At 50.8% G+C, this 27,359-nt stretch overlaps 2 protein-coding genes across 2 annotated transcripts in view; both read right to left on the bottom strand.

The window, feature by feature from the left end:
• The window catches only part of RGR (retinal G protein coupled receptor), a 60,018-nt gene extending 59,470 nt beyond the window's left edge, over positions 1 to 548 (bottom strand). The window contains exon 1 of the mRNA XM_078614714.1: positions 468 to 548. The gene's annotated coding sequence lies outside the window, so the exon portion shown is untranslated. The remainder of the gene's footprint in view (positions 1 to 467) is intronic.
• Positions 549 to 6,295: 5,747 nt separating this feature from the next.
• The window catches only part of LOC144733007 (tetraspanin-1-like), a 32,362-nt gene continuing 11,298 nt past the window's right edge, over positions 6,296 to 27,359 (bottom strand). Inside the window, exons 5-11 of the mRNA XM_078614712.1 lie at positions 26,845 to 26,955; positions 25,704 to 25,901; positions 24,333 to 24,410; positions 16,018 to 16,116; positions 15,080 to 15,184; positions 11,521 to 11,604; positions 6,296 to 7,997 (exon numbers count right to left, since the gene is read on the bottom strand). Of these exons, the coding sequence (XP_078470838.1) occupies positions 7,884 to 7,997; positions 11,521 to 11,604; positions 15,080 to 15,184; positions 16,018 to 16,116; positions 24,333 to 24,410; positions 25,704 to 25,901; positions 26,845 to 26,955 (789 nt within the window). The 3' untranslated portion in view covers positions 6,296 to 7,883. The remainder of the gene's footprint in view (positions 7,998 to 11,520; positions 11,605 to 15,079; positions 15,185 to 16,017; positions 16,117 to 24,332; positions 24,411 to 25,703; positions 25,902 to 26,844; positions 26,956 to 27,359) is intronic.

The raw sequence follows: 27,359 nt of genomic DNA, 5'->3' as shown, positions 1-27,359 counted from the left end.
TCTTATCTCTCTCGAGATTCTTAGCAGCCTGCGGCATGGATATGCACCTCCGATTAATATGGTTGGCTATGTACGGTGCCAGAGGTTCAACATACATAGATACACTGTACAATACACTACAATACAGACTAGTATATACTACACTACACAATACAAAAATTACTAACACTACACTGTACAATACACACTACTGTACACTAAACTATACAATACACACTATTAAACACTACACTGTACAATACACACCACTATACACTGTACAATATACACTACTATACACTACACTATACAGTGAGGGAGAAAAGTATTTGTTGTTATTCTGTCTCTCACTGTTCAAATAAACCTACCATTAAAATTATAGACTGATACTTTCTTTGTCAGTGGGCAAACGTACAAAATCAGCAGGGGATCAAATACTTTTTTCCCTCACTGTACAAAAGATCCGATTCGCACGGTTGGCTACTTACGGTACGAAAGAAGTTCAACGTACATGCACATACATATACCATGCAGGCAAAACTCACGATTCCAATAACGTTTCAACCCCCGTGTTTGTAACGCCCAGGGGCCATCCATAAATGACGTCACGCACCGAGGGGGGGAGGTCAGACATTTGTGACGATGTGTGACGAGGGGTGGAGGGTTTGAGAAATGTGACGTCACATCAAAATGCGCAACTTTAAATAAATACTAATTAAATAGAGTTGTTATAACAACACTAATTTTGATTAATTTTCATTATTAACTATTTGATTATTTAAATTTACTAAGTTCACCTTTTATTTATTCCATGAAGGAGCATTTTGCTTCTTCATGGGAGAATGGAGAAGCATACATTTAGTAAAATTTTTGAATGACTGTTATTAAACATTTTGATTCTAATGATTCTACCAGGGCTTTTCATTCATTTTGCTTCGTTCTACTACAAAGTTTCAAGTATTTTGTTATAGTTATAATTACTTTCAATATTTTATAATTATAAGAGAATTTCAAAATAATATTCTGAACATCTGCAGTTTTAGTTAGACGTTGAATATTTTTAAGTGAATTTAATGCTAAATTTCAGCTTTCCAACGCCTTTTTAAATCCTTTCTATTAAGTTCGCTTGCTTGCTTAGGACCGTGCAAATCTTTCGGTCGTTTTTTAACCCACTTCCCGTGATCCAATCGAGCTGACATTTTGCGCACAAACTCGTTGTGCGTGACAATGCATTTTCGTGAAAAAAAATAAAAAAATGTTACAGTTTAGGGAATTTTTTTAAATATTTAATTACCAATTGTTTAATGCTGCCAGACAATCATCTGACCCATAGGTGGCAGCCATCTCAAGCCAGAGGACGAGAGGACTCTAGCCGCCCCGATGCCACGCATATAAAGGATTTATAGTGAAAAACTTAGTTTTTACGGGTTTACTTGTTAATACGTGTTTTCTCCTACAACATCAGAGTGCAGCGCCACATTAAATACGCACTACAATGACAATAGTTTAAAGTGATTTGAAGTATGTTTTATTTAAAAAATGGAAATGTGTGTTTTTTTGGGGGGGGGGGGGGCAGAGCTTTGTGACGTCATATTTGAGGGGGGGGTCTGACTTTTTTTGACGCCGTGTGACGAGGGGGGGGAGGGTCAAAAATCGGCCAAAATGGACGGCCCCCTAGCAGCAAAAGTAGCGACATATGCTACGGGCCCCGCACTTTCAAGGGCCCCACGCTAAATGCTTTCAAGCTGATAATTGTTATTTTACCCTTCTATCTGGCAACAAAACTGACACCTTTTTACAAGGAGTCATGTTTGCATAGACATAATGCAAACAAAAAACATAACTCTGATAATGTGCACTGTCCTTGAAGTTGATTGGTCCACACCCGAGACAGCTTTCCTTAGAGCCTAGTCTCACATGGGTTGGACCAGATGGCGCCTTTTGGCGTAATCTGGTCTATGCAAACATGACTTCTTGTAAAAAGGTGTCAGTTTTATTGCCAGATAGAAGGGTAAAAAACCAATTATCATATTTTTACTGGCAAATGAGGTTCCCATGGTGTTTTCAAGCTATCAATCCCGCTTCAGCGATTCTGCACTTGCTCTATTACTATAGTACTATACCGCCTTCAACTTTTATGAAGGACTGGGTGTTTAAGGTTAGCGATTTGTCGTATTATCTGGCTGTACAGAAAATGAAAAAATACAATTACTTTACTATGCAAGTAAAAAAGATGTGTTTTCATATTTATGTTTTATTAATTAATTTAGGGCCCCTTCATAACATTTGCTACAGGCCCCGCACTTAGCTCCATCTGGCACTTACCTGCCCACACGGAGACGTCGCGAGCATTGTGTGGACCTCCGGCGCCGTCGAGAAACGTGGCTCCCTATTGGCCGAAACGAGCGCACCTACGAATAAGCTCCCACGCCATTGGTGGAAGAGAGACGAGTGACGTCATAACGTACCTACCGACGCGCAAGGATCGCGCAGCAAATGGGAGACGAGGAGGGGGGCGTGACGAGGGACGAGAGGAGAGAAGCGATTGGATGGAGAGAAAAAGAGCGGGAAAGAAAGAGGGAGGAGAGGATTGGGGGAGGATCCGGGGGCTTTTGATGGTGGAAGCAGATGATCTCAGTAGCAAAAGTAGCTACTAATGCTACGGGCGCCACACTTTCAAGGGCCCCACGCTAAATGCTTTCAAGCTATCAATTCCGATTCAGTGATTCTGCACTTGCTCTAGGGGCTGTCCATAAATGACGTCACGCGATTTTGGACGATTTTTGACCCACCCCCCCTTCGTCACACGGCGTCACAAAAAGTCAGACTCCCCCCCCCCCCTCAAATATGACGTCACAAAGCTCTGCCCCCCCCCAATCATATTTCCATTTTGAAATTGAAACATGCTTTCAAATCGCTTTAAACTATTGTCATTGTAGTGCGTATTTAATGTGGCGCTGCACTCTGATGTTATAGGAGAAAACATTTATTAAAAAGTATATTTAATTATGTAGAACGTGTTGTCTATATTTATTCAAAGTTGTGCATTTTGATGTGACGTCACATTTCTCAACCACCCCCCCCCCCCTTGTCACACATCGTCACAAATGTCTGACCCCCCTCCCCCCTAGGTGCGTGATGTCATTTATGGACGGCCCCCTATTACTATAGTACTATACCACATTCGACTTTTACGAACGACTGGGTGTTTAAGGTTAGCGATTTATCGTATTACCTGGCTGTATAGCAAATGAAAATAGACAATTACTTTACTGTGCAAGTTAAAAATTTGTGTTTTAATATGTACGTGTTTTTGACGTTAATTTAGGGTCCCTTTATAAGATTGGCTACAGGCCCCGCGCTAGCTTAATCCGGCACTGGGTGGAAGTTAACACAAACGCACGCTGCAGACGATAATACAATCTGTTTAACACGTAGGCTTTCACGACCAATATTATTCAAAATAAAGGTTTTTGGGTTAGATCGCGTTATTTATAAATGTGTCGTAACCCTCCACCACCCGATACGGCCAATCAGTAAAAAATGTTTCGATTTAAAGCTTTCGTGACTGCAGGGATTCATCTTCTTGGTTCTTTCGGTAAAGTCACGTAGAAGGGAAATAATAAAATAATAAAAATAAAACATAATAAAATACAATTCTGTATTTCTGAGAATTGTATTTTATTTTTTATTTTTATTATTTTATTATTTCCCTTCTACGTGACTTTACCGAAAGAACCAAGAAGATGAAAGTAAAAAATGTGTCACGTTTACAAAGGACAAATCGTTCACTACTTTAGCCCACCGTTGTGTTGAAGAGTGAATCAACATCATTACATTTACTGTTTGGTCGTGTCGGGTGGTGGAGGGTTACGACACATTTATAAATAACGCAATCTAACCAAAACACCTTTATTATGAATAATACAATCTTCTCACACCTTTTCAACAACCAAGGTTTTGGATTCGTTAAATGATGGGACATATTTATTTCAGCGGGCATACTGGAAACCGCGGTCGGTCAAACAAACCGTGGTTGGCAATGGGATTTGTGTATTGTCGGGTTTGTGACTGCACTAAGGCCCAACAGGGGACCGCCAGTGGCCTCACTGGGGGCCCTTAGCACTGACAAGACGCAGGCTCCAGAAGGCAGGCCATGCGGGGTCTACGTGACCAGGCCATACCCGCAGCAGCCCTTAACTCTTTCAGGCTGGAGCGCACCTTGTGTCCAGATCCATCGAGGATGTGTAAGCTCCTCACACATCGTGATCCACTTCAATAGGTGGTTAGTGATAGTAGTGTCAGTCGTAGCAGGAGGAGGCTTTCGCGACCAATATTATGTGGCGGTGTAGAGAGACTGGCACCCAGCATCAGAGGCTACTCTGCCAATACTGGTGAATAGATGGGTGGTTGAGTAGGTGGGTGGTTGAGTAGGTGGGTGGGTGAGTAGGTGGGTGAGTGGGCGATTGAGTGTTTGGGTGAGTGGGTGATTACAACCAGCAGCCTCTCCGTGACTGTGTTTTGTCTCTCTCTCAAATTTTGCAATCTTTGGAAGAACATAATCAACCAGGTAGGGTGTTGACTGTTATGGTAGCCGACTCTCTGTGTTGTATTGCATTACATTTCTAAGTTTACTAGGTTTGTTTTCTCTTTCATTTGTACCTGATGATGATTGCTTGTGTTGCAATCGAAACGTCGTATGCTATTATTTAATTTATTTTCTTTCTACGTGACTTTACCGAAAGAACCAAAGAACAATTCCTGCAATCACGAAAGCTTCAAATCAAGTTTGAAACGTATAAGTCTGAAAAAAAATGTTTTACCCTTTCTGGCAATAAAACAGGTGTTAAAATGTTAAAACACCAACATAGATACCAAAGATAATGCGGATATATTATCAGAGCATGTTTAGTTTTCATGTTCACCACAAGTACCGTGGGTGGTTAATGCAGTCACTTGATTCCTTGAAATAGGTAAAGTAATCTAGTTCGTGTTTGAACATTTTAACACCTGTTTTATTGCCAGAAAGATGAAAATACGTTTTCATACTAAATGTAGAAACGTTACATAGAGCTAGCTACTAAAAATTTTTAAAATAAAAACACAGGTGCGGAGAGAAAATAGAAACAGGTGATGAAGGGATAATGAGTGAGAGGGTGGTGTAGAGTAGACACGTGAAGGGATAATTAGTGAGAGGATGGCGTAGCTAGATAACACAGGTGGTTATGAATTAAGGACCGAGAGGGAGATATAATAAAAGGGAAGCGTCGCGGGCAGGAGGCACACTTACCCGGGACGAAGACCAAGAGTTGTATAGCGCCGCTGAAGCTGTTCCCCGTTACGAGTTGTGAAAACCCCATGTAACTCTCGATTTAAAGCTTTCGTAACTGCAGGGATTCATCTTCTTGGTTCTTTCGGTAAAGTCACGTAGAAGGGAAATAATAAAATAAAAACATAATAAAATACAATTCTCACGACATTTTGGCCACAACGCAAGCAGTCGTCCTGCTGCTTGCGTTATGTTTTATTTTTATTTCCCTTCTACGTGACTTTACCGAAAGAACCAAGAAGACCCATGTAACTCGTCGGAGCTCCTTTATACTGTGATACTGGTGTAGGGGCCTGTATGGGCTACGCGTAGCGACACATACGAACTGTGTACACTCACCTGTAGAGGATGACACAGTCCAGCAGGGGCAGTCACATATCCCTAGCCCCGGAGCAGGAGGGGCCTGTGGGGTGTCCTGGGATCCCCCGGGGCCCCTCCCTCAGGACCCCACCCCTTAGTTGGGAGGTGTGTATATAAGCGGGACCTCTCTACAGGCTCGGGGCCAGTTGAAGACAGAATCAGGAAGACTGGACAGATAGGACCCTGGGACCCCCAGCCCCACTGCCCTTGTCAGGGCCGGGACTCTGTGTGGCTCTGTGGTGAGACCCTGGGAACCCCCGGCCCGATATCCTTGTAAGGGCCGGGTCTGAGTGGGCCAGTGGTTGGAACCCGCACCCCTGGCTAGATCGGGTTCGATTAGCCTCCCCTAGGCACCCATAGCCGGATGACCTAGAGTAGCAGTCCCGTATAGGGCACGTTAGCCCCAAGGCAGTACCTTCCTAGGCAAGAGTTATAGTAGGGCCGTTGCCCTGAGGGTGCCGGGTTGTACTGCCGAACATTGTGTTGAATAAAGTGTTGCCTCCAAGACTCGTATCCGACGTCTCAAGAATCCACAACACTACACTGGCGAAAGGTATCCCATGATACGTACACGTCGATTGCATGCTAGTATCTCGATTATAAAACATAGCACACGGACTCATCACATCAATCATATTTTTTAAAGTTTATTTTGGGTTATAGACACAGGCAGACAGACCACATGCATGGGGCAGACGTCTGGCAAACGTTGGGAGAGTTCAACGAGACATCTTGACAGAAAAAACAATATATTTCAAACATTTTTGTTTGCCAAGGATTTACTGTTGAGCCATGATTCATATCCTCAATTCAACCACCACTTCCAACCGGATTTTCAATTAAATATTTTCTCTGTCTTACATTCTCTCTTTCTCGTTATGTCTGTCTCTGTATCTCTCTCACTCTGTCAATCTTTCCCTGTGTGTCTCCGTCTCTCGCTGTCTCTCTCTGTGCGTCTTCCTGTCTCTGTCATCCTGCGCCGGGTGGTGGTGGCGGCCCTTAACCACGAAGCTTTGGCAACAGATCTCGATCCATGGTTGAAGAAGGCTGCCCTGCTGTGGTTCCCGTGAAGGCCTCGATATTGCATTAAGATTTACACAGCCCTAGAGAAGAAAACAACTATTACTTTAAAAGAGACTTTCCAAGGACTTTCCAGGGACTTTCACGACTATCATGTTTTTGTACTGTTTGTTGTTGTAACGTTCTTACCTCAGTTTAACATGTAGGCTTTCGCGACCAATATTAATCATAATAAATGTTTTTGGGTTAGATCGCGTCATTTATAAATGTGTCGTAACCAACCCTCCACCACCCGACACGGCCAAATAGTAAAAATGTGTCACGTTTACAAACGACAAAAAATTCACTACTTTAGCCCACCGGTGTGTTGAAGAGTGAATCAACATAATTTACCTCGTGCCCCTTCTGAACGTTACAAAGAGCTTCATAGCTCATCGGATTAATTTTGCAGTATAAATACAGATTCTGCTTCTGCGTTCCCCTTTGGACCAGCTCCACCCCCGAGGTCACCAGGAAAGTCACCAGATAGTCACATGATTATACGGTAAATAACATTTTTTTAAGCAAACCAAAAAATAAACCCGATTTAAAATGCAACCAAATCACAAAAGCGGTTAAAAATAAGAAACCTCTTCTCGTGCTAACGAGCTTGAGCCCACAGTGCACTGCAGCATTATCGCGGCTTCGAGTGGTTGGTGGGTGAAAGAAACCGAGGGTGTATCAGCGGCCTCTAGTGGTTGGTAAGTGCACTGTAGATAAGCTGGCGTCAGGAGAGGGAGAAAATGGAGCAGGGGAGAGTGTGGGGCAGAGGTCGCAACCGGGTACCCGATACCCGTACCCTACCCGATACCCGGCTACCCGTACCCGGCCAGGTACGGGTACCCGTTTGCGACCCTGGTGCGGCTGGGTACGGGTACGGGTAGACCGTGAGTCACTGGTGAGTAGCCGTTTGTCACTCATTTCGGGTAGGGTACGGGTACGGGTAGGGAACGGGTACCCGTACCCGGCCGGGTACGGGTACCCATTTGCAACCCTGGTGCGGCCGGGTACGGGTAAGGAATCAAAACCCGTTTGAGACCTCTGGTGTGGGGAGAGTGTCAGGAGAGTGGGGAGAGAGTGAGGAGTGTGGGGAGAGTGTCAGGAGAGTGTAGAGTGTAGAGAGTGCAAAGGGAGTCACAGGCCCGTCTCTCTCTCTCTAGATGGGAGCCGTGCGTGGAGCTGGGAAGCCGTCTCCGTCCAGGGCGCGGATCTTCTTATCCCGCACGTGAAGGTGGCGGGCCAGGAGGCCAGAGGTGAGGGCTGACAGAGGCTGCGGGGGAAATTCCACATTCCCATGGCGGGGCAGAATCAGGTCACATGGCACTTAAGCCTTCCAGAAAACCAGCTCTTCTCAAACAGGGTGGGTGGGTGAGTGGGTGGGTGAGTGGGTGGGCGAGTCGGTGGTCGAGTCGGTGGGCGAGTCGGTGGGCGAGTCGGTGGGTGAGTTGGTGGGTGAGTCGGTGGGTGAGTGGCTGGATGGGTGGGTAGTGAGTAAGCGGGTGAGTGAGTGGGTGGGTGAGTCTTCTTCTTTTGTATGGATGAATAGCAGCAAATTAAATATGTACTTTTAGAATGTTGTTATCCACTCAATTATTATTGTTTGGGTCTTTCGGTAAAGTCACGTAGATATGTTCAAAGAAAATAACAAAAAACTTCAATTTGTTTTCCCTATCCTGATGACGACCGCTTGTGTTGCGATCGAAACGTCGTAGTTTTTTGTTATTTTCTTTGAACCTATCTACGTAACTTTACCGAAAGACCCAAAGAATATGAATTCCTGTTGTCATGAAAGCTTTAAGTCAAGATCTACTCATACTCTTAGGTTTTTTCGGTATAGTCACGTAGGTAAAAAAAATAGAAATAATAATAGAAATAAAATAATAAATCACGACGTTTCGGAGGCAACACAAGTCTCCGTCATCAGGTGGGACTGTCACAGCAAAAAATTACTGTATGAAGTGAAACTTATTATTTATTTATTATTATTATTATTATTATTATTTATTTTTACCTACGTGACTTTACCGAAAAAAACTAAGAGTATGAATTATTGCAGTCACAAAAGCTTCAAATCTAGAATTAAGATCCACTCAATTGTCTGTTCAGACACGGAGTGGATCTCGTCCATTCCCACTTTAAACAAGTGAAGACAGTAGCAGCAGCAGCGGCGGCAAAGTGTTTACAATGTGGTCGATGATTTGGAATTGATGGCCACACTCGCAGGACGCCGAATCTTTGATGCGCCATTTGTACATCAGGTAGCCGCATCAGCCATGCCCGGTCCTAATTCAGTTGATGGTCGACCATTGGCGGCGTGGAAGGTTGAAACCGGGAGGTTCGATGGTAGGATAAGAGATGTTTAGTTTTGACGTCGGCCGCAGTCCAGACTTTCTTCCATCTCTCGCCTTCATTTGTATTTGTGGCGTGGCGTGAGGCTGCTGTGATCCAGAAGTGGTGGTATGATTTAGGCAAACAGGCGGCACTGGGTTTATGCCCCGATGTATCGGAAGGTGCGGCTTGACGACAATTTTTTGGTACTCCCCGACGGCCGCCGTTTTACGACGGATTTGCGGCGGAGCGATGTGGGTGAGCACTGGGAGCCACCGGGTCAGTGTCAACTTCAGTGTACCTTTGATAGCACGAATTGCAATGTTCAGTTGTGTGTCCATAACTCGAGTGTGAGCGCTGCGTACCATAACAGGTGAGCAATACTCTCCCGTCGAATACACGAGGTCGAGCGTTTCAGTCCGTAGTGTTCGAGCATCACAGCCCCAACTAGTTCCCGCCAGTTTATGGATGATGTTCACGCGGGTTTGTATCTTGTTGCTCAACTGCTCAAGGTGTTGCCTGAGAGTGGGACTGTTTAATGAGCAGTACTCCAATGTATTTTGGGAGTGGGTCGTGGGATATGGTTTTACCACAAAACTCGCCATTCAGGGTTATTTTTATTTCCGCGTTGTTGAGATGGAATGCTGAGGACACAGTCTTGGTTGGATTTGGCTTAAGTCGCCAGGAATGAAAAATAATCTTCCAATTTCTTTTAGGTCGGTGTTCAAGATGTCTTGAGCTGTGCTGAGTATCGCTGCGAGGCTGACCAGTGCTAGATCGTCTGCGTAAATTAACTTGCTGATTAATGTGACCCGCATGTTGCTGGTGTACAGATTAAACAGGGCTGGTGCTAATACCGACCCCTGCGGTAGGCCATTTTGTAGAGTTCGTGGGTGGCTGACCTGGTTTCCGAGATGGATGCGAAATTGTCAGCTGCTTAGCATACTGGCGATGAGGTAAACCGTTTTTTTCACACTTTATGGTGTTGGCTAGTTTAAAGAGGAGTCCTTGGCGCCAGACCATGTCGTATGCAGATGACAAGTCTATAAAAGCAGCCGCTGTTTTCTGTTAATGCTCAAAGCTGGCTTCGATGTGTGATGTAAAGGCGAGGACCCGGTCACAACAGATTCGTTGTGGCCGAAAACCTGCCTGATCAGGTGATATGGTGGCTTCCAAGAGAGGAGAGAGTCGAGCTACCATTACTCGATCCAGTAGCTTGTAGATTGTACACTGTACAAATAAGAGAGATTGGCCTGTAGCTGTGTGGGTTATCAAGCAGGGTTTTCTGGCTTGCGGAGAGCAATGTTTTCAGCTTTCTCCAAAGTGTTGGTAGCTTGCTGGTGGCAATGTGTTTTTGGAATTCCAGGTAAATCCCATCTATTCATGCGGCCTTACCTGCCTTTGTTACCGCCAGTGCGGCATCTATTTCTTCTGGAAGTACAGCTGCAGACAGAGGAGATTTTTTGTCACAGGTGGAGAATGTATCTTTTGTGGCTTGTTTTGCTGTGCATTTTTGTTTTCAACTTTTTATTGTTTCTGTATTGCCAAGAAGCTGCGCCGCTATCCCATTAGCAGTTGCCTTAACAGTCCGATATTCTTAGGGTGCCGCTCCACTGAGCTTCTGGAGTTACCCCCATGCCCTGCGGCTGGAGTGCATGAAGTCAAAAGAATCCATCAATGCTGCCCACTTTGCTTGTCTGGCAGAATCTAGTGACTCGTCTGATGGCTGTTGAAGTCGCCTATGTAGATCAGGGGATGTTGCACCGCTGGCAATGGTGATAAGTGCCAGGTTGTTGCTGGCAGCTTGTAGACATTGTACACGATGAGACCGGCGATTATTATCCCAATTGTGAAGTCTTTGTCCATCTGAATAACTTCCGCTGCGTCTTTGATGCGATGCGCGACGTAAGTAGCCAGATCGTGATTAGCGTGGTCCTTAGAAGCAGTGAGGATGTACCCTGGAATGTTCAACAGTAGAGAGCTGCCTTCATCCACGCGTGTCTCTTGGATAGTAAGGATGGCGATGTTTTCTTGCTGAAAAATATTCGCGAGGACACTCATCTTCACTCGGGATAGGCCCTCAACATTTACCTGGCATGGACGAACTGCTGTAACCCAGAGGTTGACTGGCGACATACGGCTTCCGTGGCGATGTTGTTCATTACGAATTTCGTTGTAGGCTTTGTTCACATAACAGGATGGGCCACGAGAAGGCTGACATGACCCACCCCGCTGGGTCAGTGAGCCGTTGAGTGAGTGGGTGGGTAAATGAGTGGGTGAATGAGTGGGTGAGTGAGTGAATAAGTGAGTGGGCGAGTGAGTGGGTAGTGAGTAAGTTAGTGGGTGAGTGAGTGAGTGAATCATTAGGTGAGTGAGTGGGTGAATGAGTGGGTAGGTGAGTGAGTGGGTGAGTGAATGGATGGGTGGGAGAGTGGGTGAGTGGTTGAGTGAGTGAGTGTGGTTACCAGGGCAACGAGCACCGCAATGAGGAGTCCCAGCACGAGGGAGCGGTGGGATTCAACCAGCACGATGAGAGCATCCATACAGCCCTGAGAGACAGAGAGAGTCAATCACCCACTCACTCACTCACCCACTCACTCACTCAATCACTCATCCACTCACTCACCCAATCACCCATCCACCTACTTACTCACTCACTCACCCATTCATCCACCCATCTACTCACTCACCTACCGACTCACCCACTACACCCACCCACCCACTTGCTCACCCACTAACTCACTCATCCACTAACTCACCCACTCACTCACCCACTCACCCACCCACTCACCCAGTCACTCACCTCACCCAGTCACACACTTCCCCACTCACTCACCCACTCACTCACCAACTCACTCAACAACAACAACCGCCATTCGCCACTAAGTGGCGGTGACATCACCACGACGCTTGTGCCAGGCTATGTGCACCTTGAGGCCACGTGAAGTGTCGAACGCCCGCTGGCAGGAGGTCACGTGGCAGACCCAGATGCCGCAGGTCGACTGACTGAGACGACTGGCTGATGTACCACCTGTGCTCCCTATTGTGCCAACTTGCTGTGTTTTAGCCACCTGGCACTCCGCTCGTTGTTGTGAGCGTCGCTCCTCCGCCCTCCATTGTTGTTGGAGGGCGACTGCCTCCAACTGCAACAGCGCCTCCAACTCCTCTTCTGAGTGAGCAGCAATTAACAGGTCATCGGCATATATAACATGGTTGAGCAATAGGAATCCATTCCTTGACCGCACCCGGGCATCGATCAGCCTCCCATTGTATTTGTACCAGATGGAAATTCCTCCGGTACAGCTATTGAAAGCTTCACAAACTACGTGGTCAAAATAGATGTTAAATAATGTGGGAGCCAGAGGACATCTCTGTCGCACCCTAAGGTGTACAGGGAATGGCTCCGACTCCCAGCCACGTAGTTTTACCCGGGCCCACTCATCATCATGAAGGTCCTTAATGATCGTGAGCAGAGGGTCAGGGACTCCGAAAGCACGAAGAACAATCCAGAGCCCAGGCCTACTGATGGTATAATAGGCTTTGACCAGGTCAATAAAGCAGAGGTGTAGGTCTTGTTGGAATTCCCTACACCTCTGCTGTAGCAGACGGACAGAAAATATTGCATCTGTGCAGGACCGCCCTTTCCTAAAACCGCATTGGGGCTCCGCAAGCCTCTCTTCAGCGTGCCTATCAACGCGATGTTGAATAATCCTTGCCATGACCTTTCCCGGCACACTGATGAGTGAGATGCACCTGTAGTTGTTACAGTGTGTGCGGTCCCCCTTCTTAAAGAGGGGGACCACCAGGGCATCCTTCCAATCCTGCGGAACCCCTCCAGTGGTCCAGACTGTTGTTATGATGACATGTAGGGCAGTCTGTGCACAAATGCCACCCTTCCTCAGCATTTCGCTTGGGAGATCATCTCTGCTTGGTGCCTTTCCTGGTCTCAGGCTCTGGATCGCCTTCAGTACTTCTTCAACAGATGGCACCTCAGCCAACTACTCACAGGATGTGACTACTTCTTCCAATATTTGAGACACCGCAGCCTCGGCAGGGTCATCCCCACTTTGTCCCATGTTTTCCAGGCTCACAGAAATGCTCATGGTAATTGGTATAGCACTGCAGGTTACTTTTTTGATGGAATTAAAGAGGCATTTGTGATCACAGGCCAATGAGGCAGACCATCTCCTCAGCAACCCGCGACCACCACCCATCCTTGCAGCGCCTCACAGCTCTCCGAACCTCCCAGCGAAGGCTGCGGTAAGCCTCCTCATTCTCCGACGTGGGATGCTGTAGCCGATGAGTGGGCCTGTCACTTTTTCCCAGCCAGCTTGAACACCTCCTCTGTCAGCCAGGGTCTCTGGGGACGTCTGGACCGTGTACCCAAAGCAGCCATTGCAGCTGCATGAGCCACAGTCCTAAACCTCGCCCATGGGACGATGCCAAACCCAGCCGCAAGCGATGATGAAATTCTCGCTTGAAACTTTCATCAGCTAGCTGAGACCAGGCCACTAAGGGTTTGAATGGGGTCCTGGGTGTACACCCACCACCGGAGTGAAAGAATGGCAGGCGCATCTTACAGATGACAAGTCGATGGTGAGTTGGCAGATCAGCATCACGGTAGGTCCTGGTGTCAAGGACATGGGCCCGCATCCGCTGTTCTGTCACTATGTAGTCCAGCAGATGTTCTTTCTTGGACCCGGCATGCATCCATGATGTTCTGTGGATGCACTGATGCTGGAACAGCGTGTTGGTAATTACAAGCCCATGGGCTGCACAAAAATCTAGCTGCCTCCTGCCATTGTTATTGAGCTGATCTGGCCCATGCCTTCCAATCACTCCAGACCAGGTGCCAGCATCATGACCAACTCGGGCATTGAAGTCACCCAACAAGATGACTTGTGACAGGAGGTCAGAGAAGGCATCTGACTCATCAGCCTTGCCTGCATCCCTCCACAGATGTTCTTCTTCAGTGGGGGAATAAGTAACCATGACCACCATTCCTCGCCTCTGGTTGATAAGAAGGCGAGCCCAAAGTAGCCTGGGGCTTACAGCTTCCCACACCTCACCGCCACGCTCCCACGCCCCCTTCATTTGTTCAGAATAAGAGCCACTCCCTGTTGTTTGGCAGTCTCCTGCCCCGAGAAGAGGACTGTCCACCCCTCATGGTGGCAGGAGCCAGAGCTGGTCCACCGGACCTCCTGAATACCACAGAGATCCAGGTGGTACTGGTCCAGCTCCCGACAGAGGATTGGCAGCCTCTCCTCCGCACTGAACGTTCGAACATTCCACGTGGCCACACGTAGTGGTTTTTTGTTGTTTCTGGAGGAGCCCCGAGGGTAAGGATTCAGTCTTCTGGCTCTGCCAAATGGGGTTTGGCCAGGAGACGTCATAGACGCCTGTTCCCCTGGAGCCTCCGGCACAAGCTTATTTATAAAAAATTTCCGTCGTGGTTTAGTGGTAATTAATTGAAGTTGGAGGGGTTAGCAGCCCCTCGCACCTGTCCAGAGCCCCCATTTGGCCACTGTGGTGGTTACAAACGCCATGAGGGGAAAGGCCAATTTAAATGGCCCTCTCGCCACGGCACTGCCATCCACAGCATTGCTGCCCGGCACCAACTTACTCACCCACAAACTCACCCACCCACACACTCACTCAGTCACTCACCTCACCCACTCATCCAGTCACTAACTCCCCTACTCACTCACGCACTCACTCACCCACTCATTCACCCACCCACCCACTCACCCACCCACCTACTCACCAACTAATCCACTAACTCACCCACTCACTCACTCACTCACCCACTAACTCACTCATCCACTAACTCACCCACTCACTCACCCACCCACACACTCACTCAGTCACTCACCTCACCCACTCATCCAGTCACTAACTCATTCACCCTCTCACCCACTTAAGTGGGTGTGTGAATTCTACATGCTACTACTAACAGCACTTGCCCCCGACAGCCCTGCTAGAGGCTACACGGGGGATATTTATCTTTGTCATATTTGTGGGCACCTGTGGGTAGACAGAGCAGGATGGGGCAACTTCACCATCAGAGCAGCAGGCTTGGGGTGGACCACCCAAGAAGTCGCTTGCATTGTTCATACCACAACAGGAGAGCTGGGAGAGAGACAGAGAGGGTGGGTGTTTGGGTGAGTGGTTGGGTTAGTGATTGGGTGAGTGAGTGGGTTAGTGCGTGGGTGGTTGAGTGAGTAGGTGAGCGAGTGGGTGAGTTAATGCGTGGGTTAGTGGGTGTGTGGGTGGGTGGGTGAGTGAGTGGGTGGGGTAGTGGGTGGGTTAGTGATTGGGTGAGTGAGTAGGTTAGTGGGCGGGTGAGTGAGTGGGTGGATGGGTAGTTGGGTGGGTCGGTAGGTGGGTGGGTTGGTTGGTCGGTGGGTGGGTGGGTTAGTGAGTGGGTGGGTGGATGGGTGGGTGAGTGGGTGGGTGGTGGGTGAGTGAGTGGGTGGTGGGTGAGTTCGTGGGTGAGTGAGTGGGTGGGTGAGTTCATGGGTGAGTTCCTGGGTGGTGGGTGAGTGAGTGGGTGGTGGGTGAGTTCGTGTGTGAGTGAGTGAGTGGGTGAGTTCGTGGGTGAGTGAGTGGGTGAGTGAATGGATGGTGGGTGAGTGGGTGAGTGGGTGAGTGAGTGAATGTGTTAGTGGTTGGGTGAGTGGGTGGGTGAGTGGATTAGTGAGTGGGTGAGTGGATTAGTGAGTGGGTGAATGAGTGGATTAATGAGTGGTTTAGTGTTTGGGTGAGTGGGTGGGTGAGTGAGTGGGTGGGTGGGTGAGTGAGTGGGTGCGTGGGTGGTGAGTGAGTGGGTGGGTCGGTTGGTCGGTCGGTGAGAGGGTGAATGAGTGGGTGGGTGCAAGAGTGAGTGGGTGGATGAGTCAGTGATTGGTTGAGTGAGTGAGTGGTGGGTGAGTGAGTGGGTTAGTGAATGCTGAGTGGCTCACGATGCTCATGGCTGAGTTCCACTCCTCAGTGACTTTGGAGTCCACTCCATATTCGGTCTGCAGAACGTGTACTCCCTCAGCTCTAGCCACCTGCTCCACCTGCAGAGACACGGGGAAAGAGAGACACGGGGAGAGAGAGACATGGGGAGAGAGACACGAGGAGAGAGACAGGAAAAGCGAGAGACACGGAGAGACATGGGAAGAGAGACACGGGGAAAGAGAGACACGGGGAGAGAGAGAGACACGGGGAGAGACACATGGACAAGACACACGGGGAGATAGACCCGGGGAGACAGACATGGGGAGAGAGACACAGGGAGAAAGAGACATGGGGAGAGAGAGACACAGGGAGAGAGAATGTTCAGTTGATTTGGGGGTGTCGCGGTGGCTAGGAGATGTTTTCTCTCTCTCACTGGGTATACAGGAGGTCATGGTTTCAATTCCAGACCCTGACAATGTCTGCTGCTGTATAATCGTACTCTGCGTTTCTATCCCTGTGGTGGTCACTGCGTCGATTTTTCTCCGGGTCCTCTGGTGTTTTCCTGTCGACATTTCGGATTGACGTCACCACATGTTTAAGAGTAGACGGGTGCTGCTATAAATTTCCACGTGATGATGATGATGTTGTCAGACACTTGGTGGAGCTGCTATCATTTGTGATGGCCAGGTCGCTTCTAACAAGAGTCATGACATAGCTCAGTGGGGGCCTTACTACCTGGTAAAATAAAATAAAAGTTAGTCTACAGTTTAGTTTTAAAGACCTTTCTAAACTCATCGATCATAAACAATTTGTTTCCCTGGACTAGCCGGCGAGCGCAAGTAAATTACATCATACACGCATGCAGAGCGCCACGTTGAATTTGTTTCAAATGTTTGTACGGCTGCCTTTCCGTAGAAATATTTATACTGCAATACACTATCCACTACACTACTATCCACTACACTACTATACACTACACTATACACTACACGACTATACACTACACTATACACTACACTACTATACACTACACTACTATACACTACTATGCCCTACGCTATATACTCCACTACTATACACTACTATATATTACACTATACACTACTATACACTACACTACTATACACTACACGACTATACACGACACTATACACTACAATACTGTAATGCGGGCGAAAGCGACCTTCCGGATGTGACGTCACGAGGAGGCGGAGCCAGGTGACGTGGGTGAAAGGTTGGGGTCCTTAAGCGGATAAACCGGAAAGAGAAGAGTCGGGGTGTGAATGGAAAGGTGTGGGGCCACGCGGGCGTACGAGCCGAGGGGGCACCGTCAGAAGCGGGAGCCAACCCTGGGAACAGTAGGGAGCTACTGGGAGGTGTAAAGCTGCAGATAGAGATAGGCAGTAAGGCTGTGTGTGAGGGGCAGCGGGGTGGCTGCCAAGAGTCGCAGGAGCGACGAGAAGGCGAGACAGCACGAGGCTGTCAGAGCTGCAGCAGGAACAGCCAAGGGAGCTGTGTGAGAGTACAGCAGCGGAGCTGCTGTGGGAGGCTGTCAGAGCTGCAGCAGGAACAGCCAAGGGAGCTGTGTGAGAGTACAGCAGCGGAGCTGCTGTGGGGCTGCAAGAGCGACAGGAACAGCAGCGGGTCTGCTGATGTGGACTGGAGTGACATCGGAACCAGCACAGAGAGAATAAGAGAGACAGCCGTGTGGGAACGCAGTACGGACCGAATAAAGGACACTGAGCCAGAGATCGTGGTCAAGTCTTTTATTACACTGGGGTCAGAAGTGAAACGGCATGTCTAAGCAAGTAAGGAAGAACATTCCCCCGGCGCCAGCATCGGCTTCTTCGTCCGACGAAGACGAATTCCCTCCGACCACGGATTCTGCTGGGGTGGTGGAGGAGAGCCCTGCTGAGGCGAGCACGGGGACGGGCGTGGAAGATGTCGGCGCGTTGGCGGGTCCGTCAACAACATCGGACGCTGAGCAAAGATGGCAACAGGTGGCAGAACAACTGGAGACACTCAAGGACGTCCTGGCGCATCTATGTCACCTCGTTACGCCAAGGACGACGATGGAACGAGAAGGTGCTCCACGGGCCGCCACGTTGCCTGCCCTGCCGCCGCCATTGGCCACGCGGCAAGAAGACGCCATCTTGCGCGCTCCGCGGCGCCAAACCGCCATCTTGGCCACGCCGCGGGCCGACGCCATTTTGAATTTGCCTCCAGAACAACCATCATTGGAAGACGGCGTAAAGAGGAGTCGGAGTCGCCACCTTACTACAGTTAAGGAATTCTCTATCGGGGGCGATTGGAGCGCTTTCGCCTGCCGATTTTTGGCGGCGGTTCGTTCAGCAAGATGGACCGATGCGGAGGCCTTGGAAGTGTTGCCGACTCTACTGGACGACGAATCTGTTCGATTTTTCCGTTCCATAACGGCCGATAAGAAGAAGACTTTATGTGGAGTTTTTGAGGAAATGGCCGACGCCTATGAGCCACCTGACGACGCGCATCGGCGATTCGCTCAACGACAACGAGCACCCGAAGAATCGCCCGTGGCGTTCAGGGGTGCGGTGTTGGAGCTGGCCATGGCAGCATATCCTGACACGCCACAGGATCTGCTCGAGCCTCTCATATTGGGAAAAATGCTGGAGCTGTCTCGGGATCTGGGGATCCCCATGCATGTGTGTGGGCATGAGAAGCTCACGTCCCGGGCGGCAGCAAAGTGTCTGGATGCGCAGTTTAATCTCCGTCGCTGGAAGCAAGTGGCGGCATGGACGGGTGGGCCCGTCAAGGAAGGAGGCGCGATGGGGTGGGACCCCACAAGGGCGATCTATGTGCCGGATGAGCGGGGTCCACAGGAGCTGACGGCCGCCTCCTCTCCATGGTTGGGACGCGGAAGGCCGGGGCCGCGCGCTACGCCATCGGGACGGGGCCGCCGGGATACAAGACCTGCGCTTCGGCGCAACGAGGCCGATTGCTTCCGCTGCGGCCGTAGGGGCCATTACGCCAAAGATTGCTGGGCCCGCTTCCCGGGTCCGCCGCAGCAGGAGCCCACAACACCGGACAAGCCGACCAAGGAACCTCCGAAACAGGCATGTCGGCACGCACCAGACACTCGGCAAGGCTTTACACCTCACCCACCACCTTTGTTGCGCGATCCTATTGTTGTTGTTAAAGAAAGGCCATCGACGGGGCCTTGTCATTCAGTTACGCAGTGGCGCAAATTGGCACGGAGAGTTGTCGCGGCCGCTACGGGTTCGTCCACTGTACCGGGGTCTATACAAGGTGTGGACGTGCGCATTTTGGTCGACTCGGGAGCGTCTGCGACTATTATATCGGATGTCATTTTCCATCTGTTGGGCATTCCGCCGGGGGCTGTGCGTCCGGTTTATGGGTCTTGCGTCGCTGCGAACGGGGGTAGTATGGGTATCGTGGGCCAGGTGGATGCTAAGATATCTATAGGGGATGTGTCGGCTTCGGGCGTTGTGTTAATATCGAGATCTTTGGCGGTTCCTTGCTTACTAGGCACGGATTTTTTGGCTAAGATGCCCATTTTGATTAAAATCAATGAGAATTGTATTGAATTGCCGGGGGGCCGTCGAATCTCGTTTCTGCCGTCGCCCTGGGGGCGACCTGCTTCGGCCGTACAGGTGCAGGCGCTGTCCGTCGCATCTGTCGACATCCCACCTGGTTCACAGATGCTTATACCCTTGCGGTATCGGAAGCCCCTGCCCAATCGGCTAGGAGCATTAGGGGTCTTGTTGTCACCATCCGCCACGATAACAACGGGATTGGCGTTAGTTGGGGCACAGACCATCGTCCGGCCGGATCAATTACCGGTTTTACAGGTGCTTAATGCGGGGGTGGAAAACATCCGTGTTCCGGCCGGTACGGTTGTGGCACATGCCACTACGGCGTTTGCGACGCACGATTGTCCGCATCGCCGGGGAGTGGTCGCTGGTGTTTCCGAGCCAAGGGGTTCGGATAATCGTTGGATCGCTACCTTATGTGACGAAAATTCTTCCCTGTCCGTGGGGCAACGTGATGCGCTGCGTAAATTGTTGCTGACGTATTCAGATGTGTTCAGCTCCGACGATTTGGATTTGGGACGCACATCGTTGCTTTCCCATCACATTGAGACGGGCGACGCTGCCCCTATTCGGTTAAATTCGCATCGGATGAGTCCAGCGGAGCGAGAACACGTTCGGGGGGCAGTGGAAGACATGTTGGCTGCGGACATTATATCGCCATCTAACAGCCCATGGGGCGCTCCTGTGGTCTTGGTTAAGAAAAAGGATGGCAACTTGCGATTTTGTGTCGATTTCCGGAAATTGAATAAGATATCGGTGGCAGATGCGTACCCCCTGCCGCGTATGGACGACTCCCTTGACGCATTGTCGGGGGCTAAGTTCTTTTCCACACTGGACCTCTCTTCGGGATTTTGGCAGCTTCCCCTTGACGAGTCCTCACGGGAGAAAACCGCATTCCGTACGCCGCAGGGGTTATTTCAATTCAACTGCCTCCCGATGGGATTGAATGCGGCCCCTGCTACGTTTCAAAGGTTGATGGAGCTCGTTTTGACGGGGTTGCAGTGGGAGACGTGTCTTATATATTTGGACGATATTATTGTGTTCAGCCGCACATTCGAGGAACATTTAACGCGGCTGGAGACAGTGTTCACGAGGATGCGCTCTGCCAATTTGAAATTCAAACCAAAGAAATGCCACCTACTGCAACGGTCCGTCCGTTATTTGGGGCACATTGTGAGTGCAGAGGGGGTGTCCACGGATCCGGAAAAGACGGCGTGCGTCCGGGATTGGCCGACTCCGGCCTCCGTGGGGGATGTTCGGCGGTTTTTGGGATTTGCCTCGTATTACCGAAGATTTGTGCCGGGGTTTGCGACGATTGCGAGGCCCTTGCATCTCCTTACGGGTAAAGGACGGAAATTTGTTTGGGGAGAGCCGGAAGAGGCGGCCTTTCGGAGTCTGCGTGATCTATTGGCTACGGCCCCGACATTGGATTATCCCGATTTTGATCGCCCTTTCATTCTTGATACGGACGCGAGTGACACAGGTATTGGGGCAGTATTATCACAGTCTAAAGGGGGCGTAGAGCGCGTCGTGGCGTATGGTAGCCGAGTCTTGTCGCCTGCGGAAACACGCTACTGTGTCACTCGTAGAGAACTTTTGGCGGTTGTTTTTTTCCTACGCCAATTTCGACCGTACCTTTACGGTCGTTCGTTTATTGTGCGTACGGATCATGCGGCCTTGCAATATGCACTCAAAATGGACCAGCCATCGGGACAGTGGGCACGTTGGTTGGACACGCTGCAGGAATTTTCCTTCCAAATTCAACATCGGAAGGGAGTGCGCCATGCGAACGCTGACGCACTTTCCAGATTACCAGGGCGCGCCCCTTGTAAATGTGCGTCGGGGACGCATAGGTGTTCGCCGATTCTAAACCCCCCTCAGCCGCTTACGTTGGCCGTCGAGAAGTCGGATACTCCGATGGAACCGGGACCGACTGACGGGGTTTTGAATCTGCCGCGGTCTGTCTGGGTTCGGGAACAGATGATGGACGAGTCGTTGTTGTCCATGCGGAAGCGGTCTATGAGGGACAATGGGAGTCCGAGTTCGGCTGTGGGGCCGCGAACCGCTCTCCGAGATGGTCTGCTTATGTGGCAAGAAAGGTTCCAGGAAAGCTGGCGTGTGGTGGTACCAACGTCCTTGCGATTTGAGTTGATTAGAACTCTCCATTGTGACACACTATTGCATTTAGGGGTGCAGAAGACTCTGTTGACGTTACAACGTCATTATTTTTGGCACGGCATGGCGACAGATGTCGTAGGGCACGTGCGCGCGTGCCCTGAATGCGCCCGGCGTAAGCCGCCTAAACATCCTTACGTGCCGCCTCTCCAGTCGATTCAGGTGTCTCGAGTCAATGAATTGGTGGCACTGGACATATTGGGACCCTTCCCACCATCGGCGAGGGGAAATAAATATTTGCTGGTAGGGGTTGAGTATCTCTCCCGTTGGCCGATGGCCTGGCCGTTGCCCAATCAGTCGGCCGCGGCCATCACCGACGCCTTTTTGTTTGGGTACATTATGGACAAGGGGGCGCCTGAGAGACTCCTCACGGACCAGGGCCGAAATTTCTCTTCTAAATTATTGGCTGAAGTGTGCGCAGGCCTTGGGACTAAGAAGATACGGACATCTCCATACCATCCGCAGACGGATGGTATGGTTGAGCGGCTGAACAGGACATTGTCTGCCATGCTTTGCCATACTGTGAGTGAACAGCAATCAGATTGGGATCTGCACATCCCCGGAGTGCTTTCGGCGTACAGGATGACGCCCCATGCGGCTACAGGGTATTCGCCGTTTTACCTTATGTATGGTCGGGAAAACGTGCCTCCGGTGGATGTGCAATTGGGTACTGGGGTGAAGGGACCTCGTAAACCACTCCCTGAATACATTCAGGACACGGTTCGCCGGGTTACGGAGGCGCGGGAAAACGCCCGCGTGGCTACGGCCAAAGCCCAGGCCCGGAACGAGCGGTATGCTCGGCGGTCTGAGGGGGAGTGCCCCTGGAAGGTGGGAGACCTGGCCTGGCTCCATTGCCCGCAGGTGCGGCCGGGGACCTCTCCTAAATTGCACAAACCTTGGCATGGTCCTGTGCGCCTCATTGAGGTTCCCAATCCACAGTCGGCGCGCGTTCAGATTGGGTCTCGCCGTTGGTTTGTTCATACGTCGCGGTTAAAACCATATGTTGCTCCCCTACGTGATGCGTCATCTCCCAATGTTGCCTTGCCGGGGTCTGTTGCTGCCGACTCTCCCCTGCCTGCGTCCACTGATCTTGCTCGAGCGCCTGTCGTACCTGTTCCAGACAGGTCGGCCGTGACACCGAGGGGGAGGAGTGGGCCTGTTCGGAGGGCGCCTGCCAGGGCTGCGGGACCTTCGAGCCCTGCAGCCCTTCCGACCCCGCTGCAGGCACATTCGAAGGACACGACCAAGACTGATTCGTCAGGGACACGAGACGTCGGTGGACTTCCAATCGCAGCAGGGGATTTACCCCCTGTCATTCCTCGTGTTCCATCGCGTCCCCGTTCCACAAGTGGGCCGCCGACCGTCCGGGACGGGCCGGCGACCCGCACTCGTTCCAAATCACTTACGTTTCGTTGATTGTATGTTGTTATTGTTCTTGTTCTTGCCGTCGTATTTATCGCATGCTTTCGTACGTTCGTCGATGTTACTTGTGTTGTTGTTCTTGTTGTTATATTGCATGCTTAGTGTCCTTTGAGGGGGAAGGTCGGTTCACCGCATTACGCTTTGGTATTGTTCAGCCGAGGTCGGCTGGGTTTTTTCTATGGGGGAGGGTGGTGTAATGCGGGCGAAAGCGACCTTCCGGATGTGACGTCACGAGGAGGCGGAGCCAGGTGACGTGGGTGAAAGGTTGGGGTCCTTAAGCGGATAAACCGGAAAGAGAAGAGTCGGGGTGTGAATGGAAAGGTGTGGGGCCACGCGGGCGTACGAGCCGAGGGGGCACCGTCAGAAGCGGGAGCCAACCCTGGGAACAGTAGGGAGCTACTGGGAGGTGTAAAGCTGCAGATAGAGATAGGCAGTAAGGCTGTGTGTGAGGGGCAGCGGGGTGGCTGCCAAGAGTCGCAGGAGCGACGAGAAGGCGAGACAGCACGAGGCTGTCAGAGCTGCAGCAGGAACAGCCAAGGGAGCTGTGTGAGAGTACAGCAGCGGAGCTGCTGTGGGAGGCTGTCAGAGCTGCAGCAGGAACAGCCAAGGGAGCTGTGTGAGAGTACAGCAGCGGAGCTGCTGTGGGGCTGCAAGAGCGACAGGAACAGCAGCGGGTCTGCTGATGTGGACTGGAGTGACATCGGAACCAGCACAGAGAGAATAAGAGAGACAGCCGTGTGGGAACGCAGTACGGACCGAATAAAGGACACTGAGCCAGAGATCGTGGTCAAGTCTTTTATTACAATACTATACACTACACGATACACTACACTACTATACACTACACTACTATACACTACGCTACTATACACTACACTACTATACACTACACGACGATACACGACACTATACACTACACTACTATACACTACACGATACACTACACTACTATACACTACGCTACTATACACTACACTGTACACTACGCTACTATACACTACGCTACTATACCCTACAGTACTGTACACTACACTACTATACACTACACTAATACAAATGGTTTAGTTTTTGTTATTGGTTTACGCATGAGTGTCGGAGACGTGGACCCGTCTCTTGACCTTCAGTGGCGGTGGTGGGAGCCAACTCACCTTGTCTGAGATCTGGAGAGCGAGCATTCCTCCCATGCTGTACGCGATGAGCCCGGTCATAGGGACGAGCACGCAGTACTAGAGAGAGACAGAGAGAGACACGGGGCGTGAGAAAGTGACACACAGGGGAGAGGGAGAGAGACAGAGGGATGGGGAGAGAGACACAGGGAGTGAGCGAGAGAAACAGGGAGACACACTGGGAAAGAGAGACACGGGGAGAGACACGGGGAGTGAGAGAGACACAGGGAGAGACACGGGGAGTGAGAAAGAGAGACACAGCGAGAGACACGGGGAGTGAGAGACACGGGGAGAGACACGGGGAGTGAGAAAGAGAAACACAGGGAAAGACACGGGGAGTGAGAAAGAGAGACACGGGGAGAGACACGGGGAGTGAGAGACAAGGAGAGAGAGAAATGTGGGGAGAGAGACACACGGAGAGAGGGGAGGAGGAGGAGTCAATGTGGCGGCGATCGTTCACCGTTGACCATCCACCGTGTCACTCTCTCTCACTTCGCTCTCACTCTCTCATTCGCCACTGATGTGATCGGCTTCCTTAAGACCTCCCAGATAATTTATCGGCATCCACAGAAGTTGGGTTCACCCAGCAGGAATGCTACCGCCTCAAATCTTTCGTGCAAAAGGTGAAGAGGAGGAATCCTTCCATTCGGAAATGATTCCCCTCAGCTCAGAGGTCGCAAACGGGTTTTGATTCCTTACCCGTACCCGGCCGCACCAGGGTCGCAAATGGGTAAACGTACCCGGCCGGGTATGGGTACGGATACCCGTTCCCTACCCGTACCCGTACCCTACCCGAAATGAGTGACAAACGGTGACTCACCAGTGACTCACGGCCTACCCATACCCGTACCCGGCCGCACCAGGGTCGCAAACGGGTACCCGTACCCAGCCGGGTACGGGTAGCCGGGTATCGGGTAGGGTACGGGTATCGGGTACTCGGTTGCGACCTCTGCCTCAGCTACAGCTACCGCTCACTCTCTGACTTCAGGTATTAAGGTAGCCAGCCTGAACTGCAACGGTGCTCGTAGCGACAAAAGGTGGGGCCAGATCTGTCGCTTTGTTAAAGAACAGAAGGCAGACGTGACTCTCCTCCAGGAAACCCACCTTGATACCACTCTGAAGGCCCCAACGCCAGAACCTTCTAAGTGGCCAGGCCTTCTTCAGCCATGCTGAAGACAGCCTCGATGGAGTGGCGATTGTGTTTGGTGCGCGCTTTATTTGTCGTGCGTGCCACGGGTAGCGTTTGTGACGTGCAGCGCACGTGACGCCGTGCTAAACCCTTTTGCTGCTGGCAGCAAATGAAGTCTATTTAAAACTCTCACAATCTCTCTCCCGCTCCTCCGTCCCGCTCACCACAGCCAGCAGCCACTTGCCCTCCCGGTAGACGCCGAGCAGCCCCAGCGCGCCCAGCAGCAGAGCCGCGGCACCCACGGCCACGCAGGCGGTTGGCAGCGCCGTGGTCGAGACAGCGGAAAGCGAGGGGAAGAGCGAGCGAGCCAGCATCGCGTGGCCCTTCCACAGGCCCAGAGCCAGCAAGGAGCCACCCACCGCCTTTGTGGAAGAAAAGAGGGGTTAGTGGGTGGGTGGGTGAGTGAGTGGCTGAGTGAGTGGCTGAGTGAGTGGCTGAGTGAGTGGCTGAGTGAGTGGCTGAGTGAGTGGCTGAGTGAGTGGCTGAGCGCGTGGGTGAGCGAGTGAGTGGCTGAGTGAGTGACTGAGAGAATGGCTGAGTGAGTGGCTGAGTGAGTGGTTGAGTGAGTGGGTAAGCGAGTGGCTGAGTGAGTGGCTGAGTGAGTGGCTGAGTGAGTGAGTGGCTGAGAGAGTGGCTGAGTGAGTGGCTGAGTGAGTGGCTGAGTGAGTGGCTGAGTGAGTGGCTGAGTGAGTGGGTGGCTGAGTGAGTGGCTGAGTGGGTGAGCGAGTGAGTGGCTGAGTGAGTGGCTGAGTGAGTGGCTGAGTGAGTGGCTGAGCGCGTGGGTGACTGAGTGAGTGGCTGAGCGAGTGGGTGAGCGAGTGAGTGGCTGAGTGAGTAGCTGAGCGCGTGTGTGACTGAGTGAGTGGCTGAGTGGGTGGCTGAGTGAGTGGGTGAGCGAGTGAGTGGCTGAGTGAGTGGCTGAGTGAGTGGCTGAGTGAGTGGCTGGGTGAGTGGGTGAGTGATTGGGTGAGCGAGTGGGTGAACGAGTGGGTGAACGAGTGCGTGAGTGAGTGGATGAGCGATTGGGTGAGTTATCGGGTGAGTGAGATTGGGTGAATGAGTGAGTGGCTGAGTGGGTAAGTAGTTGAGTGAGTGGGTGAGCGAGTGAGTGAGTGGTTGAGGGAGCGGGTGAGTGAGTGAATGAGTGGGTAAGCGAGTGGGTAAGTGATTGATTGAGTGGGTGAGTATGTGAGTGGATGAGTGGCTGAGTGAGTGAGTGAGTGGTGGAGTGAGTGGGTAAGTGAGTAGGCGAGTGGCTGATTGAGTGTGTGAGTGAGTGGGTAAGCAAGTGAGTGAGCGAGTCACCATGATGATCAGGCTGCACAGCGTGGTGATGAGCTTTAGGAGCCTGGCCACGGTGAGCCCCACGGTGAAGTCACGAATCAGCCCCAGGATCTTGCCCAGCAAAGAACCCACCTGTAGCACCATGAACGTCATTATTATCAACACCACCATCATTATCATCAACACCATCATCGACATCATGATCATCGCCACCACCATCACCTACAGCACCATTAGAATCATCATCAACATATTATAGGCTATCCCTCGCAATCGAGGATGATTGTCTTCCATAGAAAAGTTGTATTATCTGTGGGTCCGAAGATGAATGAAGAGACCGATCTGGGATTGACAAATTCTGCTGCAGCTCGGGCACATGTGTCCAGAAATAGTGGTGGTTGGAACTGGGTTAGTAAGTGGGGCTGCAGCGTTGCCGTTTCCACCATTCCCGTTTTCTTCTTCCTGTTTCCACCATTTAGTTTTAAAATGGTTAGATCCTTGAAATAGACTCCATCTCTATCGGAGGAGATCCCGGA

The sequence above is a fragment of the Lampetra planeri genome, chromosome 45, assembly GCF_965212315.1.
Source record: "Lampetra planeri chromosome 45, kcLamPlan1.2.h2, whole genome shotgun sequence".
NCBI lineage: Eukaryota > Metazoa > Chordata > Hyperoartia > Petromyzontiformes > Petromyzontidae > Lampetra > Lampetra planeri.
This window is presented reverse-complemented; position numbering and strand designations above follow the sequence as displayed.